We start from the raw sequence: 17,681 nt of genomic DNA, 5'->3' as shown, positions 1-17,681 counted from the left end.
CTCAAAACCCTTCCAGGAGTCTATCCCAACGTTGAGGATCAGCCCATCATTGCTCTAAGCAGTTACAGGGCATTTATCCACATGACGGCTGGAGCCAGCGATTGCCTTCGCTATTACGTACACAGCTCAGTCACTGCTGGTCTGGACCGGATGGCAAAGGCTGGAAGCGTGTGTTTCCTTGGCCGAAAGGTCCATCGGTATTGTGGCCCCTCTATAGTGAAGTCCATTGGCAGAGAGGTTCCTTGGCAGCAAGGAAAGGTTCCTCAGTAATGAGGTCCCCCAGCAGAAAGGAATCAACATAACATCCATCGATCTGGACTATATCAGTCCACAGGATGATCTGATGATAAAGAGAGCCCACAGATTATGAGGGTCACCCCCATCGAAGGTGGTCAGATCTACAAGATGTTCACCTCAATGTCACTTTAAAAGGATGTTCCAAGTTTCACAAAACCCTTCCTGGATTAGCTCTACGTGGTGTTCACATGAATGCTGGAACCAGGGATAGGACCTGCTGTTAAGTACATAGTCTACACATTGTTGTAATTTCTGGTCTGATGGGACTGAAGAGCAGATGCTGCTCCCTCGGCAGAGAGGACCATCCGTAGTGAGGTCCCTTGGCAGAGAGGTCCATATGTAGTGAGGTCCCTCGGCAGAGAGGTCCATATGTAGTGAGGTCCCTCGGCAGAGAGGTCCATCCGTAGTGAGGTCCCTCGGCAGAGAGGTCCATATGTAGTGAGGTCCCTCAGCAGAGAGGTCCATCCGTAGTGAGGTCTCTCGACAGAGGTCCATCCGTAGTGAGGTCCCTCGGCAGAGAGGTCCATCCGTAGTGAGGTCCCTCGGCAGAGAGGTCCATCCGTAGTGAGGTCCCTCGGCAGAGAGGTCCATATGTAGTGAGGTCCCTCGGCAGAGAGGTCCATCCGTAGTGAGGTCCCTCGGCAGAGAGGTCCATCCGTAGTGAGGTCCCTCGGCAGAGCGGTCCATATGTAGTGAGGTCCCTCGGCAGAGTGGTCCATATGTAGTGAGGTCCTCCGGCAGAGAGGTCCCTCGGCAGAGAGGTCCATCCGTAGTGAGGTCCCCCGGCAGAGAGGTCCCCCGGCAGAGAGGTCCCCCGGCAGAGAGGTCCCCCGGCAGAGAGGTCCCCCGGCAGAGAGGTCCCCCGGCAGAGAGGTCCCCCGGCAGAGAGGTCCCCCGGCAGAGAGGTCCCCCGGCAGAGAGGAATTAAAATATCTTCCATCGATCTGGACTAGACCAGTCCACAGATTATGAGGGAAACTTTCATTGAAGGCGGTCACAGTTACATGATGTTAAAATTGATGGGCCATCAGGGAAGTCTACAAGCACGTTGTGTCGTGGACACCTAGTAGCTCATCTGGCGTTTCTCCTCTATGGAAGAAAGTCTTGAGATCCATCCTCTGCGTCTTTCCACCACCAGACGTGCACCGAGAAGTGGCTAAAGTTGGCAGCATCTGCCTCCTTCACGTGAGACCAAAGCGAGATAAAGCAGCAGGACCTCCGCCCATTGTTCAGAGTTTATCCCCAGCTGCAGCGTGGCACCGGGCGTCTACCGAGATTATACATAAAAGATCTCACCCGGGGATAAGCAGGCAGATAGTAAAAGGTCATTAGTTTATCTGCGGCTGCACACGCGGGGGATTCACAGAAACTTCAGATTGTGCCGATACATTCATAATGAAGGCCAGGAGAAGCCACACACTAGAGACAATGCACAGTCACTGTATCTACAGACTACAGAGAATTCACTCATATTTTCTCTGGTGCAAAAAAAAATATTTCAAAAAATTCTCAATTTTACAAAAGTTGTTTTCTGAGCCTCTTTCAATGGAGGCCTGAGACAAGCCACAGACAGTGCGGACCACATGTCATCACCAATGGTGGAGAATGTAGGAGGTCGATAATGGAGGAAAAGAATACAGGATCTGTAATGTTGCAGAACAATACATGTTAATCTCCAAGTGCACTGGGGGTGTGTCCTCACACTGCTGTGCTCTGTACTCCTGGCAGCCAATGGCAGAAATTGTTACTAAAGTGATGTGTGAATTATACCACTGTGCATGCAGTATGAAGTACAGATTTATATTCCAGGATTGTGGCTTTTGGGGTGTTTCCTCACACAGCTGTGCTCCTAGCTCTCTGCAGACTTGGTTATGTACTGTCCCTGGAAAGGTGTTTATTCATAACTTGCTGCAGGTTGAAAGTAGAAGCAGGACTATGAAATATGAATTTATATTCCAGGGTTGATGCCTGCTCCAAGTGCACTTGTGTATGTCATCACACTGCTGTGCTCTGTGCACTCTGTTCCAGTGCTAGGTATTGTCACTTGAGAGATGTAATTGTTATACCTTTGTGTATGTTGTTTGTAGCAACAGGACTGTGAAGTATGGATTTATATTCCAGGAGTATATCTTCCCCAAATGCACTGGAGGTATGCCCTCACACTGCTGTGCTCTGTGCAGCCATTGTTAGGTATTGTCACTGGAAAGACGTGTAATCAGACCTTTGTGTATAATGTTAGAAGCAGCAGAACTATGAAAAATGGATTTATGTTCCAGGAATGTGGCTTCTCCATGGACACTGGGGGTGTATGCTGACACTGCTGTGCCTAGTGCTCTGCACTAAACTGCTCTACAGCAGTTTCCCTACAGCTTTCTGTGGGTGCTGCAGTTTTTAGGCAGAAGTCTGCTAGTCCGAGCAGAGGGTAGATGATCAATGCACAGAGATCAGAGCAAAGCAGGGGAAGGACACACCCCAGTGTACTTGGAGAAGTTACAATCCTGGGAAAAAAAAGTCCTACTAACAAAGGAATGATCACCATCATGACCACGTCTGCAGAGAACTAAGAGCACAGCAGTGTGAGGAAATATCCCAAGTGCACTTGGAGAAGCTACAATCCTAGAATATATATCCAAAATTCACAGTCCGGCTGCTGCTTAGAACTTACACAAAGGTATAATAAAACATCTCTCCAAGGACGTTACATTACCATATCTGCAGAGAGCTCAGAGCACAGCTGTGCGAGGAGGAGGAGGAGCTATAATATTTCACAGTCATGCTGCTACTTACACAAAGGTATGAGTATACATCTTCAAACTGAGGTTTTGCCACGTGTTCCATTGGGAAAATCTATGGAAAACCCCCTATCCCACAGAATTCATTGGGACACAATTTAACGGTTCAAGTTTTTAGGTAGCGACACAGAATCTGGAAACAGTTTCTCAGAATAGAAGGCAACGTCGGACAAAATCTGCACCAAATCTTGTCTTGATATTTGTCTTGATCATTTTCTGCTGGGAACCTGTCAGCAGGTTCAAAGCTGCTGACAGATTCCCTCTGGTACCTCCATCTGAAGAAAACGTTAATTTAATGCAGCCGCGGCAAGAAAGTTTTATATTTTTGTCATCGGTTAATATTTTTTTTTTTTAAATTAAATATGATATTTGAAAAGAAGAGAAATTTCCCGCAGCTTGAGGCAGACAATGCGGTTTATACATAAACAATGGACATAAACACACGTCACGTGAAGTACACACACACACACACGTAGAACAAAAGAATAAAAAAGACAAGCGTTTAGAGCAAACACCAAAGCAGGAGATAGAGGCGAAAAAATACCTTCATTGACTGAGAAACAGGAATGCAAAGTGCGATCAGACCCAGAGGGATCGGAGTCAGCGCGAGCGGAAGCATCAGGCGCAACAGCTTTCAGAGGGAAACAAGAGAAGAGACAGAAGAGATGAGCTGCAGTGGAGCCTCCAGATCAGTATACAGAGCAGAACACAGAGAAGAGACAAGCAGAACTGAGAGGCGCAGTACTGACACACAGCAGAGGGGGGCGCAAGAGAGGCAAGAACACGGACACCATACAACACATGCTGGACCAGCCTAGAGGGCTCCTGCCTTGTGTATCCGGTTATAACTTCATCCATCGGATGCACAAATTGTTATCGTTTTAAATTGCAAAATTTCCATAGTGGATGCCATATTGGAGACGAGCCCGTCCTGTGTACAGCGCAGCAGTGCGGGTGTGCTTTATGGCAGCTGATTTACAAGGGAAACCATATAGAAGTGGATCATGTATATAGATTATTATTTTCCCACTACTCCATCCATATCAGGGGTGTGTGTCACCTCAGGGCAGCACAGCGGCTCAGTGGTTTGCATTACAGCCTTGCAGCGCTGGGGTCCTGGGTTCAAGTCCCAGGGTCAAATCTGCAAAGAGTTTTTATGTTCTCTCTGTATTTGAGTGGGTTTCCTCCGGTTTCCTCCCACACTCCAAAAAAACATACAGGTAGGTGATTAGATTGTGAGCCCCATTGGGGACAGGGACTGATTTGGCAAATTCTGTGCAGCGCTGCATAATCTGTGTGCGCTATATAAATAAAGGAATTATTATAGGATCAGGTCACTTCAGATGCCCCCATCCTTTGTTCTTTAACCCTTAAAACCATATTTACAGATCCGAATTAAAGAAACAAATCTCGTCTTTCAGATCACATCAGACTTGTGGTTCAGAGATCTGGACATACAGCCAGATTAAAAAATAGGCGGGAACTGGATGTTTATCTGCAGCTCACATTTCCATCTATGTGTTTAGCTGCCTGACTCTCTGGTTTTGTAGCCTGGTGGGCTCTGAAAGATGAGATTCTTATCTTTAATATGACACAAGCAGCATGTGTCTAGGTGCTATAGAGCCAAAGCAAAGCATCTGAAGTGACACAGCCCCATCAACCAATAAACTTCACTCATCTCATATGAAAATTGGATCAGAAGAGTCATATTTGCCTGTTTTTTTTTTTTCTGTAGGTAAACGGGGGGGAATTTTTGCATAAAAAGAGGGAATTCTAGAAAGGACATTTCATCCCCTACCTGAGGGGACCAGTAGTTTAGTGGGGTAAATCCTGATGACAGGTTCTCTAGCTGCAACTTTTTGATACATTTTACACCACATTCTAGGCGTAATCTTTTTTTCTCATTTTATAGTTTCTTCTCTTCTGTATTTTCGACAACTAATGAAAAAATAGCGTTCCGTTTAATAAGGGCTCATGGCGATGGAGACGGGGCTGCATCTATATTTATGTAGCAATATGGTCCCCGGGTGCCTCCGACCTTGTGCCCGCGGCCTCCTGTTGCTTTATAAATAAATAATAGCGCCATCCTCACTACTGGCATCTTCTCCATGTGGCGACTATTGGGGGGTAATAAAGCGAATGGGGCCCATTACCATATGAAAGGGGATGAGGCCCTTAAGACTCCGCACATTGTGTAACCGCGGGTCAACGTTAAGATTTCGAAGGTCACCGCTTCGCACTTCCTCCCTATAGAAGGAATTACCATATGTCATGCCCAACCAGCTCCCGCACAATGACAGCGGCGCTTTTGTAAGGCGGCTTGTTTGCTTTTCATGCGGTTAACTTCTTTTGTCGCCCCCCGGGGGCATCTGCATGGGGACGATCCGTTTCATAATTCAATGCAAATGTATCATAATGTCAGCGTGGCACGTGTGAGGGGTCCGGGAGGTGGCAGAGCCCCCTCCTCAGAACAAACAAGGGGCTTAATTCCGGGGATGGATGACATTTGCATTCAGCCTCTCCGCATAATAGGAATGTGCATTGTGAATATGGACGCCTTTCAAGGCGAATTACTGCAACATGAACAAGAGGAAGGAGGGTGAGAAGCTGCGGCCATTATCTCTGGTTACTAGTTAAATAGCGTCCCGGGCCCTCTCATTAGCAGGAACACATTGCGCCCCATGGAGGAGGGGATCACATGCCAGGAACAGGGTGCCGGCACGTGTCGCCAAGTTAAACTATTTCTGTTGTTTGGGGAGACTATAATAAAAAAAATGAAACATGTGACATAACTTGGACAACCCCTTTAAAGGGAATCGGTCATCAGATTTTACTAGCACTAAACTCCCTATAATTCCCTCTTTTATATAAAATCTCACCCGTTTAACTATTAAAACATATCCTCCTAATTCAGGCAAATATGACTCTTCTCATCACATTTTTTACATGAGATGAGTCAAGTTTAGTGTTTGCAGCGGGAGAGTCCCTTCAGAAGCGCCTATCTTCTGTTCTAAAGCACCCAGAAACACGCTGCTCGTGTCATATTCAGGATAAGGATATAATCTATCAGATCGTATCAGGTGTATGGCTTTGAGAACAGCTGGAAATGCAAGCTGCAGATAAAGATGGAGTTACTGCCTATTTTTTAACCGACTGTGTGTCCATTTCTGTAGCTCACATAACCTTGATACAATCTAAAAGATAAGATTCTTATCTTTAATATGGCACCAGTAGCATGTTTATAGGTGCTACAGAACAGCAGATAGGGGCATCTGAACTGACACTACCCCTCCAACCACTAAACTTGACTAATCTCATGTAAAAATGAGTTGAGAAGAGTCATATTTGCCGGACTTTATGGAGCAACGGGTGAGATTTCACAAAATAGAGATAATTTAGGAAAAGACATTTCATCCCCTAGCTGAGGGGACTTGTAGTTGAGTTGGGTAAAACCTGGTGACAGGTTCCCTTTAAAAACTTACTAAAGTGCAATGACACGGGTCAATACAAAGTGTCATGAGGCTGCAGTGTAAAGCCGACTCCCGCTCTTCAGTAAGTCGGCAGGAGTTCACTACCCGTCCTGATCAATCATTCATTAGCTCCATGTAGAACATCCTCTGTAAAACGCTGATGACACAGTTAAATGTCACATCCTCAAAAATGTCTGTAAAACAGAAATCTACACGGCGACTGTATTAAGCCGCACAGTCATCTTCCTGCTGCAATAGGAGGTCATTTTAAAGGGGTCCTGCCTTAAACCACCCTGGAGTGACACCAAACTAGTACTGCAGTCAGGGCCAGCGTTAGGGCAAAGGCATTTGCCCAAGGCCCCCTGCTCTAAAGGGGCCCCCTGCATGTGGACTTTTGTGGGTAGAGGATGTATTGCTCCTTTAATACCCCTTGGTTGAATGTTAGGGTGAAGATGCTTCTCATCTACCTCCTGTCTATATATATCATCTATCTGTCCAGTTATTATCTCCTAGAATTTCTCTATTTCCTATCTATATATCAGTATAACCATTTATCTATCTGGTTTTTTGTCTATGAATAAATATCCATCCATCTTTCAATCAATTGATATTTTACTGTATGTATGTATGTATCTATCTATCTCTCATATCTGTCTATCCATCCTCTATCATCTATCTATAATCTACTTTATATTTCTGCATCTATAAATCTCTATCATCTTCCATATTTATCTTCTATCATCCATCTCCCTCTCATCTGTCTCCTGTATAATCCTCCTACAGCCCCATATTACAGATACTTACCTACTACAGGGTGTAACTACAAAGTGTTATTATTGGGCAGGGATAAAGGAGCCTCTTACTGACTGTGACTGCTCATATAATAGTTTTATTTTGTGGCCCCACTTTTGGTTTTGCCCAGGGCCCCTTTGTCAGACTGGCAGACTGTATTGCTAGCGCTATGGTGGAGAAGGGAAGAGCCCCTGAGATTATTGGAGAACACAGCAAGTCAGGATACTAACCCCCAGGCCACAATATAGAGCAGTTACAAAGAGCGTCCATTACTCCTGCACTGTATAGCATTGATATGAACAGCCATGGTGTAATACTTCATTTCAACTCCGGGGGCACTGCAGGAAAACTGAATACTTACTGCCCCGTTTCCCCACAGATCACATCTGATCACAGCAAAAGGACAATATTTAAATTAGACTATTGTGCAAAGAGAAGAACCCTTATACTAAGACCTCTGCTTGCTCACAGGGAATGACAATATTCTTCTGCCATGTATGTAATGAGTAAGTGGTCACAAAATTGAGGGTAGTCAAAGAAACAAGCTCCATGTGCTAGCGCAAATGCTGTACGTAGCCTCAATACCAGTGGTGGCGAACCTATGGCACAGATGCCAGATGTGGCAATCGGAGCCGTCTCTGTGGGCCCCCAGGCCATCACCACGGAGAGGCCTCCTGCTGAAGTCCCAGGAAATGCTGGGCCCACCCTGAGCTACATGGGACAGACCTGTGTCATCCTGGGAGCTCCCTCTCCGGGCCCTGCCATTCTTCTTGTTCAAGGTTTACTAGAGGGGAGGTACAATGATGATCCATATTTCTTTGCCCTCTTGCTACTGTATAGGTGTCCTCAGGGCACCGATACGATTGAAAGTGGTGACGGAGCAGGGACCAGTAAGTTACTGCTTAAATTGCACTTTATGATAAATAACTGAGTTGTGGTTGAAGTTTGGGCTCTCGGTCTTTAGAAGGTTCACCATCACTGCTCTAGACTCTTCTACGATCCTACAAGTCACTGGAAACCTGGTTATAACATAGTACTAACAGCAGGTGACTATACAGCACAGCTTAAAGTCCTACTTTCAGCATAGAGGTAGGTCTGAGTAAGATGGCTGCGGAAAGGCTGGAGGTTTGTCTGGCCAATGTGGCCATGTGCAATGACCCTTGGCTTAAAGGGATTGTCAAGAGTTTAGAAGTTATCCTCTATCCATAGGGTATCGGCTATCTAACATAGTCAGTGTATGGAGCGGCAGGACACATGTACTTCCTGTTCTCATGGGTGGGAGTTCCCTACAATTGGACCATCACCGATGACCACTAGATAGGAATACCCTCTAAAACTTAGAAAAACCCCTGTAAATTGGATGTAACTGGATGCAAACCAGGAGTGCTAACAGCCCCAATATAGAGAATAGGTACAACATAAGAATAGATATTCCAGAATCCCCGATTCTATGAATTTTATACATCAGTAGAAGTGTAAACGCCTTTGGAGAATCTTTCCCTTCCATAATCAGTAGATGGTGGCTGCGCCTTGTGGCCGGGTTACCTTGTTTTATCTGTCCTTGCATTAGGTTGGCGCTGGAGCTCTGCGGAGAAGCCTTTGCCTTCATTGGATCTGGGGAGCCGGATCTGGGTGGCCTTAAAATGACATAAAGTAAGTGGATAAATTAGTAAATACATAATAAATATTAGAAAGTTACAGAAATATTGATTCATGTTGGGGGCCATTTTTAACACTGATGACCTATTACTGGGGTGCAAAATCTGTTCTCCATCGTCATAGGTGACAGATGCTATATACGAGGGTGCGGAGAGGGAGTAAGAAGGCTCTGTCCAATGTATGGCTCCATTCTGGATTATAGCAGATCAGTCCCAATTAGGAGGATACCATGAGACGATCAAAAATGGCCCCAAGCATGAAAAAAACCCTTTTCCTCAAAGAAAAGAACCTGAAGCCCAAGTAATTGCTCCACCCAACTGTGTACCTTTGTGGGGCCTTCTTCATGTGGTCTCCGATGAACGTGGCATTGGTCATGCTCATCAAAGTGTTTGCCAGAGATATGAGAGACAAGAGATGTTGTGTGGTGACGGCACGTGACACGCCATAATTGCCCTTCCCAAGTCCTTCGCTAATTGACATCTTCCTGTCAACGTTCTGGCTGGTCACTTTGTAGACACACTGATTAAACCCTGGAAGCATCAGTGACATGTGGCCACCCCTTGAGAGTAGGCCGAAAGACACAGGACAATGCGGCTTAAGCATCCCAAGGCGGTCCAAGCACACTTCGTCTAGTCCCAAATTCAAGCCCCAGGCGTGAAGGCAGGACATGAAGAGCTTGGCGGTGTCCATGGTCAGGTTGTACTCTAGTAGCGTTAATGGTTTAGATTTGCTCGATCGGTACTCGGGGTCGCTCTCGTCACGCTTTTGTCTCATCGCTTCTTCGTCTTCGTCATCGTCATCCAGAAGATGTTCTTTAATGTTCTCTTTGATGGTTTCCTTGACCTGTTGGAAGAGTACGGCTGCTCGTTTACCAGCCAGAAAAGAGCCTCCTTTGTCAGAACTGCCAGATGCTTTCTGCAAACTCTCCGGGGAGATAAGTGCAGTATTTGGCCTGGAGGCTTCTTCAGTGAGGAGCTGTATAATTAGTGCTTCCACATCAAAGAAGAGCAGGTGTATGTCCGGGTCTGTTATATTCGTCTTTATCGCTTGAACCATCAAGGAGTTATGGGAATATTTAGGCAAATTCCCCTGCAAAAAAAATAAAAACAAACATACAAAAATGTCACATTTTTTGTGTTTTAAAGTCTAAATTGTGAAAAAAAATTACTTTTGGGGGAAAAAAAAAAAAGTAAAAAAAGCAGAAGAATTAGACCACTAACCACAAACATCTTTCTCCTTCAAACATTTGTCCCCTAGACCCCCATACTAGTCATCGGAAATTTAGATGTTTAGAGAAGACCTTTAACCATCTGAAACTACTCTTCCTCTAGCGTGCAGGACATCCGCTCTACACAGGGAGTGGGGGATCAGATCGGGATCATATAATAAAGCTGCCCCTGACGTTTCCAAAAGTTTATGTACCCAATATGCCATTTAGGTGGTCGTATGTTAAATGGGTTGGTATAGTGCAGAAGTATATAGTCTAGGACCAACCACGTGATAGTAGAGCGCTGATGGCTCAAGAGTGGGTGGAGCAGGAAAAAGGGGAAGAGTTCACTGCTACAGGGGGACCATCGAGGGCACATCCACCTGTGCCACATGCAAATAACTCTCCAAGTGTCAACTGGGCATTTCCTCCGTATGACATCGTCCTGCAATCATCATGTACAGGTTTACAAATAAAAGACAAAGGGCCCATCAGGTCCAACCAGTATTATACATTGTTGATGCGGAGGAAGGTTGGGACAGACACTAAATACCCCGTACTAGGGGGAAAATGTCTCCTCTAACTGTAAAGAACGCATAGATGTGTAAATGGCCGCTGTGTAATGGAAAGAATAAATCATGTGCTAGATCACATATATGTGCACATGTAAATCAGTTACACTCTATGGCAAGGGAGGAGGACAACCCGCAAGGGAGGAGGGCAAACCCGCAAGGGAGGAGGGCAAACCCGCTAGGGAGGAAGGCAAACCCGCAAGGGAGGAGGGCAAACCCGCAAGGGAGGAGGGCAAACCCGCAAGGGAGGAGGGCAAACCCGCAAGGGAGGAGGGCGACCTCGCAAGGGAGGAGGGCGACCTCGCAAGGGAGGAGGGCGACCTCGCAAGGGAGGAGGGCGACCTCGCAAGGGAGGAGGGCGACCTCGCAAGGGAGGAGGGCGGACCCGCAAGGGAGGAGGGCGGACCCGCAAGGGAGGAGGAAGGCCCGCAAGGGAGGAGGGCGACCCGCAAGGGAGGAGGAAGGCCCGCAAGGGAGGAGGGCGACCCGCAAGGGAGGAGGAAGGCCCGCAAGGGAGGAGGAAGGCCCGCAAGGGAGGAGGGCGACCCGCAAGGGAGGAGGACGACCCGCAAGGGAGGAGGACGACCCGCAAGGGAGGAGGACGACCCGCAAGGGAGGAGGACGACCCGCAAGGGAGGAGGACGACCCGCAAGGGAGGAGGACGACCCGCAAGGGAGGAGGACAACCCGCCTGCAAAAGCATATGGTGGCAAGATAACACAAAAGGAAAGTGAGCAAAATATATAGATGATACACGTTTATCTCCGTGGGTCGCCTGTTTTTCTTAAAATCATATAATCAAGAAAACAAATAAGGCCTCTGCATGCAATAAACTTTTGGCTTTCATCTTCGTATTTGACTCGTATGGACAAAAAAAAATGGAAGACAAGCAACATTATACATGTGGATGATTCTGTGGACCATAATGGGTCCTTGTGAAGTCGACAGACAAATGAGTCATTTGTGGCAAAAATGCTGGTGACCTTTCATAGGAGACCAGAATTTTTTTTTCCCCCAAAGAGTGCTTCTTTGGATGATAGTGACACTCCAGTGGGACTTTCATTGACGTCCCATCCTCAGGGTATGTCATCAATATCAGATATTTGAGGGGCGGACATCAGGCCCTGTCATAAACAGGTAGAAGAAACTCCTTGTTCTATGCAGTGGCCAAAAGCTGTAAGTGCAGCCACGTCACCCAAAGAAGAACCTGGTGCTCTGCGTCAATGCTGAACAATATAGCTGCTCCATGCGGGGGCTTAGTGTTGGCCTCTGAACGATCACAAATTTATGGGGATAGGCAATCAAAATAAAGGCCAATCCCATTAACATTCAATGAACTTGTTGATCATCTCATATGTTACGATTAGGTTACGATTGGCCAAGGATTCATGTGATCTCTTATCAGTTGAAAGGACTGGCATATTTGGGGCGGTAGGGGCTAACTATATCTATATAGGGTGTCCTACTGTGGACGGGACAGTTCCCAGTATATATAACTCAATGCCACTTTGAATACTAATAAAAAAAAAGTTAAAAATGTTGGTTAGAAATATTTACTTTATGTAGAAAATATATCAATGTATATGAAGCAAAAAACTTTAAAATATTCTAAAAATATAATATAAAAACACCAATTAAAAAATAAATATAATTCTAAATCAAGGCCTACTAATAACTGCCATAAAACAAGCAGATACTATACAATGTTGGAAGCAAAAGTGACTCCAGCACCAATGTGAAAAAATCCAATATTGTTCTTTACTTAACGCCTATTAAAAACTCGTGGATACGGCTACAATAACCTACGCATTTCGGATTCCATTTAGTTCTTAACCATGGTCCGACATATAATTAATACCTTGTTTAAAAAAAAAAAACAAAAAATATAAAAACGCTAAAATAAAATATTATCCAGAACTGAGGCAGTCCAGAGAGCACGGCCGTTACCGCTCAAGCAGAACCATCAGCTTAGTGCAGACATGAAGCGCGTTGTAATGGAGGCTCGCCCACTACTGCTAGGAGGTAGGTAGGTTAGCACAGACCCCGTGCGCTACAGGACAGAGAGCAGCAGCTGGGAGCGAGAACGAGGCAAACAAAGGGTCCGGACAACCTCCGGGTTTTCAGTAATTGTAAAAAGACAAATCAGCGGATGGACCTTTTCCACAAAGCCGGCAACACGCCGAAGATGCTTTATCGACGCGGAGAGAAAAAATAATGTTCTGCTGCAGCGCCACAGAGGTTAAACCCTGCAGCACCCCGTCAGATTAATATTGTATACTAAAAGTTACTTGACAGACACGAGAAGATGCATCGTGATTTACTGTAAGAGTACAGGAGGCAAGAAGGCACTTACACGATGTTCTACTCAGGAGGTTCTCATGAGACCCGGGGGTGGAGGGCCCAAAAATATACAGAGGACCTGGATGTGCCACCTGCCCTCCAGAATGATACACCCCCCGGGCACGATTGCATTTGCATTTCCAGGAAAACGCCTGCGATCGAAAAGATCCAGGTGACCCTCCTCCCCCCATGCGATAGCCTTGCGTTACGTGTGACTGTGGCCTGAGGGAATCACATTAAAAGTACCTCTTGGGCTGTGTCATGGGCTATTGTGAAAAATTCCTTCATTCTGCCCACTCCTCAAGCTTCCACAAATCCCTCTGTAATGCTAAACTATCAACCTCAGTATTTATTACTTTACACAGCTTAGTATCATCTGCAAATATTGAAACTTGACTGTGTAAACCCACTACAAGGTCATTAATAAAAATATTAAAAAGAAGTGGCCCCAATAGTGTGACAGGACCGATCTCTCATAAACCCCATGCTGACGCTGGGTTATAAAGGTTATGCACAGTGAGATACTCCAGGATAGCATCTCTAACAAACCCTGGTTAAAACCTGGCTGCCGGTGGCACTGGGTCACCAGTGTGATGGCCAGGGCATGGCTACTAGTGGCACCGGGTCACTAGTGTGATGGTTGAGACATGGCTGCCGGTGGCATCGGGTCCCTAGTGTGATGGTTGAGACATGGTTGCCGGTGGCATCGGGCCACTAGTGTGATGGTTGAGACATGGCTGCCGGTGACACTGGGTCACTAGCTTGATGGTTGAGACATGGATGCCGGTGGCACTGGGCCACTAGTGTGATGGTTGAGACATGGCTGCCGGTGGCACCGGGTCACTAGTGTGATGGTTGAGACATGGCTGCCGGTGGCATCGGGTCCCTAGTGTGATGGTTGAGACATGGTTGCCGGTGGCATCGGGCCACTAGTGTGATGGTTGAGACATGGCTGCCGGTGGCACTGGGCCACTAGTGTGATGGTTGAGACATGGCTGCCGGTGGCACTGGGTCACTAGTGTGATGGTTGAGACATGGCTGCCGGTGGCACTGGGTCACTAGTGTGATGGTTGAGACATGGCTGCCGGTGGCACTGGGTCACTAGTGTGATGGTTGAGACATTGCTGCCGGTGGCACTGGGTCACTAGTGTGATGGTTGAGACATGGCTGCCGGTGGAACTGGGTCACTAGTGTGATGGTTGAGACATGGCTGCCGGTGGCACTGGGTCACTAGTGTGATGGTTGAGACATGGCTGCCGGTGGCACTGGGTCACTAGTCTGATGATTGAGACATGGCTGCCGGTGGCACTGGGTCACTAATGTGATGGTTGAGACATGGATGCCGGTGGCACTGGGCCACTAGTGTGATGGTTGAATAATGGCTGCCGGTGGCATCGGGTCACTAGTGTGATGGTTGAGACATGGCTGCCGGTGGCACTGGGTCACTAGTGTGATGGTTGAGACATGGCTGCCGGTGGCACTGGGTCACTAGTGTGATGGTTGAGACATGGCTGCCGGTGGCACTGGGTCACTAGTGTGATGGTTGAGACATGGCTGCCGGTGGCACTGGGTCACTAGTGTAATGGTTGAGACATGGCTGCCGGTGGCACTGGGTCACTAGTGTGATGGTTGAGACATGGCTGCCGGTGGCACTGGGTCACTAATGTGATGGTTGAGACATGGCTGCCGGTGGCACTGGGTCACTAGTGTGATGGTTGAGACATGGCTGCCGGTGGCACTGGGTCACTAATGTGATGGTTGAGACATGGCTGCCGGTGGCACTGGGTCACTAATGTGATGGTTGAGACATGGCTGCCGGTGGCACTGGGTCACTAGTGTGATGGTTGAGACATGGCTGCCGGTGGCACTGGGTCACTAATGTGATGGTTGAGACATGACTGCCGGTGGCATTGGGTCACTAGTGTGATGGTTGAGACATGGCTGCCGGTGGCACTGGGTCACTAGTGTGATGGTTGAGACATGGCTGCCGGTGGCACTGGGTCACTAATGTGATGGTTGAGACATGGCTGCCGGTGGCATTGGGTCACTAGTGTGATGGTTGAGACATGGCTGCCGGTGGCACTGGGTCACTAGTGTGATGGTTGAGACATGGCTGCCGGTGGCACTGGGTCACTAATGTGATGGTTGAGACATGGCTGCCGGTGGCATCGGGTCCCTAGTGTGATGGTTGAGACATGGTTGCCGGTGGCATCGGGCCACTAGTGTGATGGTTGAGACATGGCTGCCGGTGGCACTGGGCCACTAGTGTGATGGTTGAGACATGGCTGCCGGTGGCACTGGGTCACTAGTGTGATGGTTGAGACATGGCTGCCGGTGGCACTGGGTCACTAGTGTGATGGTTGAGACATGGCTGCCGGTGGCACTGGGTCACTAGTGTGATGGTTGAGACATTGCTGCCGGTGGCACTGGGTCACTAGTGTGATGGTTGAGACATGGCTGCCGGTGGAACTGGGTCACTAGTGTGATGGTTGAGACATGGCTGCCGGTGGCACTGGGTCACTAGTGTGATGGTTGAGACATGGCTGCCGGTGGCACTGGGTCACTAGTCTGATGATTGAGACATGGCTGCCGGTGGCACTGGGTCACTAATGTGATGGTTGAGACATGGATGCCGGTGGCACTGGGCCACTAGTGTGATGGTTGAATAATGGCTGCCGGTGGCATCGGGTCACTAGTGTGATGGTTGAGACATGGCTGCCGGTGGCACTGGGTCACTAGTGTGATGGTTGAGACATGGCTGCCGGTGGCACTGGGTCACTAGTGTGATGGTTGAGACATGGCTGCCGGTGGCACTGGGTCACTAGTGTGATGGTTGAGACATGGCTGCCGGTGGCACTGGGTCACTAGTGTAATGGTTGAGACATGGCTGCCGGTGGCACTGGGTCACTAGTGTGATGGTTGAGACATGGCTGCCGGTGGCACTGGGTCACTAATGTGATGGTTGAGACATGGCTGCCGGTGGCACTGGGTCACTAGTGTGATGGTTGAGACATGGCTGCCGGTGGCACTGGGTCACTAATGTGATGGTTGAGACATGGCTGCCGGTGGCACTGGGTCACTAATGTGATGGTTGAGACATGGCTGCCGGTGGCACTGGGTCACTAGTGTGATGGTTGAGACATGGCTGCCGGTGGCACTGGGTCACTAATGTGATGGTTGAGACATGACTGCCGGTGGCATTGGGTCACTAGTGTGATGGTTGAGACATGGCTGCCGGTGGCACTGGGTCACTAGTGTGATGGTTGAGACATGGCTGCCGGTGGCACTGGGTCACTAGTGTTTATCGGTAATGTGACACAGGACAAAAGCAGCAGAATGAATTCTAAGGTGTTCAGAGACATACTGACCCAGACTCACTATGGCTTCCATATAGAAATCATATCAATTTCCCTGTCCATGCAACTTTTTTGGTTCAACCCAATGAACGAAAGTCTAAAATTCAACCGCATCTAAAGTTTAGTTCAAAATTCATTGGGGGAGATTTATTTAATCTTGACCTGCTCCATAACTCGATTGTAAGAGATTGTGTTTTCTGCATTTCTGCCCTTGGGCCCTGTTCAGGTTACTCTTCTGCTTTTGTGATTTTGTACTTCGCTGCCCTCTCTGTTAGTACCCGGCTTGTTGATTATTCTTTCTGTTTGTGTGTCCTGTTATGTGTTTGCACTTAGCCAAAGGGAGGGAGCGCCTTCTAGCTGTCCCGTACCGTTTAGGGTAAGGCAAGCTGGTAGTTGGAGTTGAAGGTGAAGGTTAGGGCTCCCTTTCCTATTTGTGTTTCAGAACCTGCTCCCCATGTTACAGATTTGGCAGAGTAAACTAGCCCAACCAAGTGCAAACCAAATAACAACTCGTTAGTCTTCTACTTTACCAAATTTATCATCCAGTATCAGACAGGAGCAGCAGAAATCTGCTGTAGTCCTACTCTGCACTGATCTAACATGAGAAAATGTTGCAACATAATAATCAATAAAATACATAAAACTATGTGAAAATATAACAAACCTATCCAAGGGAAATTCTCCCAATTTCACAGTACACTATAATTTCAATGAAATGAATCACTTCAGAATATGAACTAATACAATAAATATTAACAAATTATTTTTAAGTCAAATCTGGGAGGTTTTTTTTTCCACTAAATAAATCGAGAAAAATACTGTCGAGGGAAAAAAAAAAAAACCTAATAGAGGGATTAAGTCTAGGAATAATCTTTAGCCCAGATTAACTCATATGGATTGAGTCCATACATTTTCTAAAAAAAAAAAATAATAATAATAATGAAAAATAATAATAATTTTTTTTATTACCGTAATCCGAGAGATGAAATAAATACATCTACAAATAATCCGGATTAAGATGTCTCAATGAGGAAAAATCTACACACAAGAGAAAGTAAAAGGAAACAAGGAGTAAACCTTTCCTTAGAGTAGGGTGTTGGTGTACGCGGCGGTGCCCCAGTATCGGGGGAAGGGGGGTTGGTAATCTTCATGCTTAAGATTCATTAAAGCGCTTCTGCTCATAATGGTCCGGCTTAA

The 17,681-nt window shown here is 47.1% G+C and overlaps 1 protein-coding gene across 4 annotated transcripts in view; it reads right to left on the bottom strand.

Moving 5' to 3' along the window:
• The window catches only part of WDR7 (WD repeat domain 7), a 243,334-nt gene that overhangs the window by 168,195 nt on the left and 57,458 nt on the right, over positions 1-17,681 (bottom strand). For 2 of the 4 annotated variants that reach the window (XM_072133732.1, XM_072133747.1), the window contains 3 exons: positions 9,336-10,099; positions 8,897-8,988; positions 3,634-3,720 (listed from right to left, as the gene is read on the bottom strand). In XM_072133732.1, the coding sequence (XP_071989833.1) occupies positions 3,634-3,720; positions 8,897-8,988; positions 9,336-10,099 (943 nt within the window). The remainder of the gene's footprint in view (positions 1-3,633; positions 3,721-8,896; positions 8,989-9,335; positions 10,100-17,681) is intronic. The other 2 variants (XM_072133739.1, XM_072133756.1) reach the window with 1 other exon arrangement.

This window comes from Engystomops pustulosus, chromosome 1, assembly GCF_040894005.1.
Source record: "Engystomops pustulosus chromosome 1, aEngPut4.maternal, whole genome shotgun sequence".
NCBI lineage: Eukaryota > Metazoa > Chordata > Amphibia > Anura > Leptodactylidae > Engystomops > Engystomops pustulosus.
Note: the sequence above shows the minus strand (reverse complement) of the source record. Positions and strands in the feature narration are given on the sequence as shown.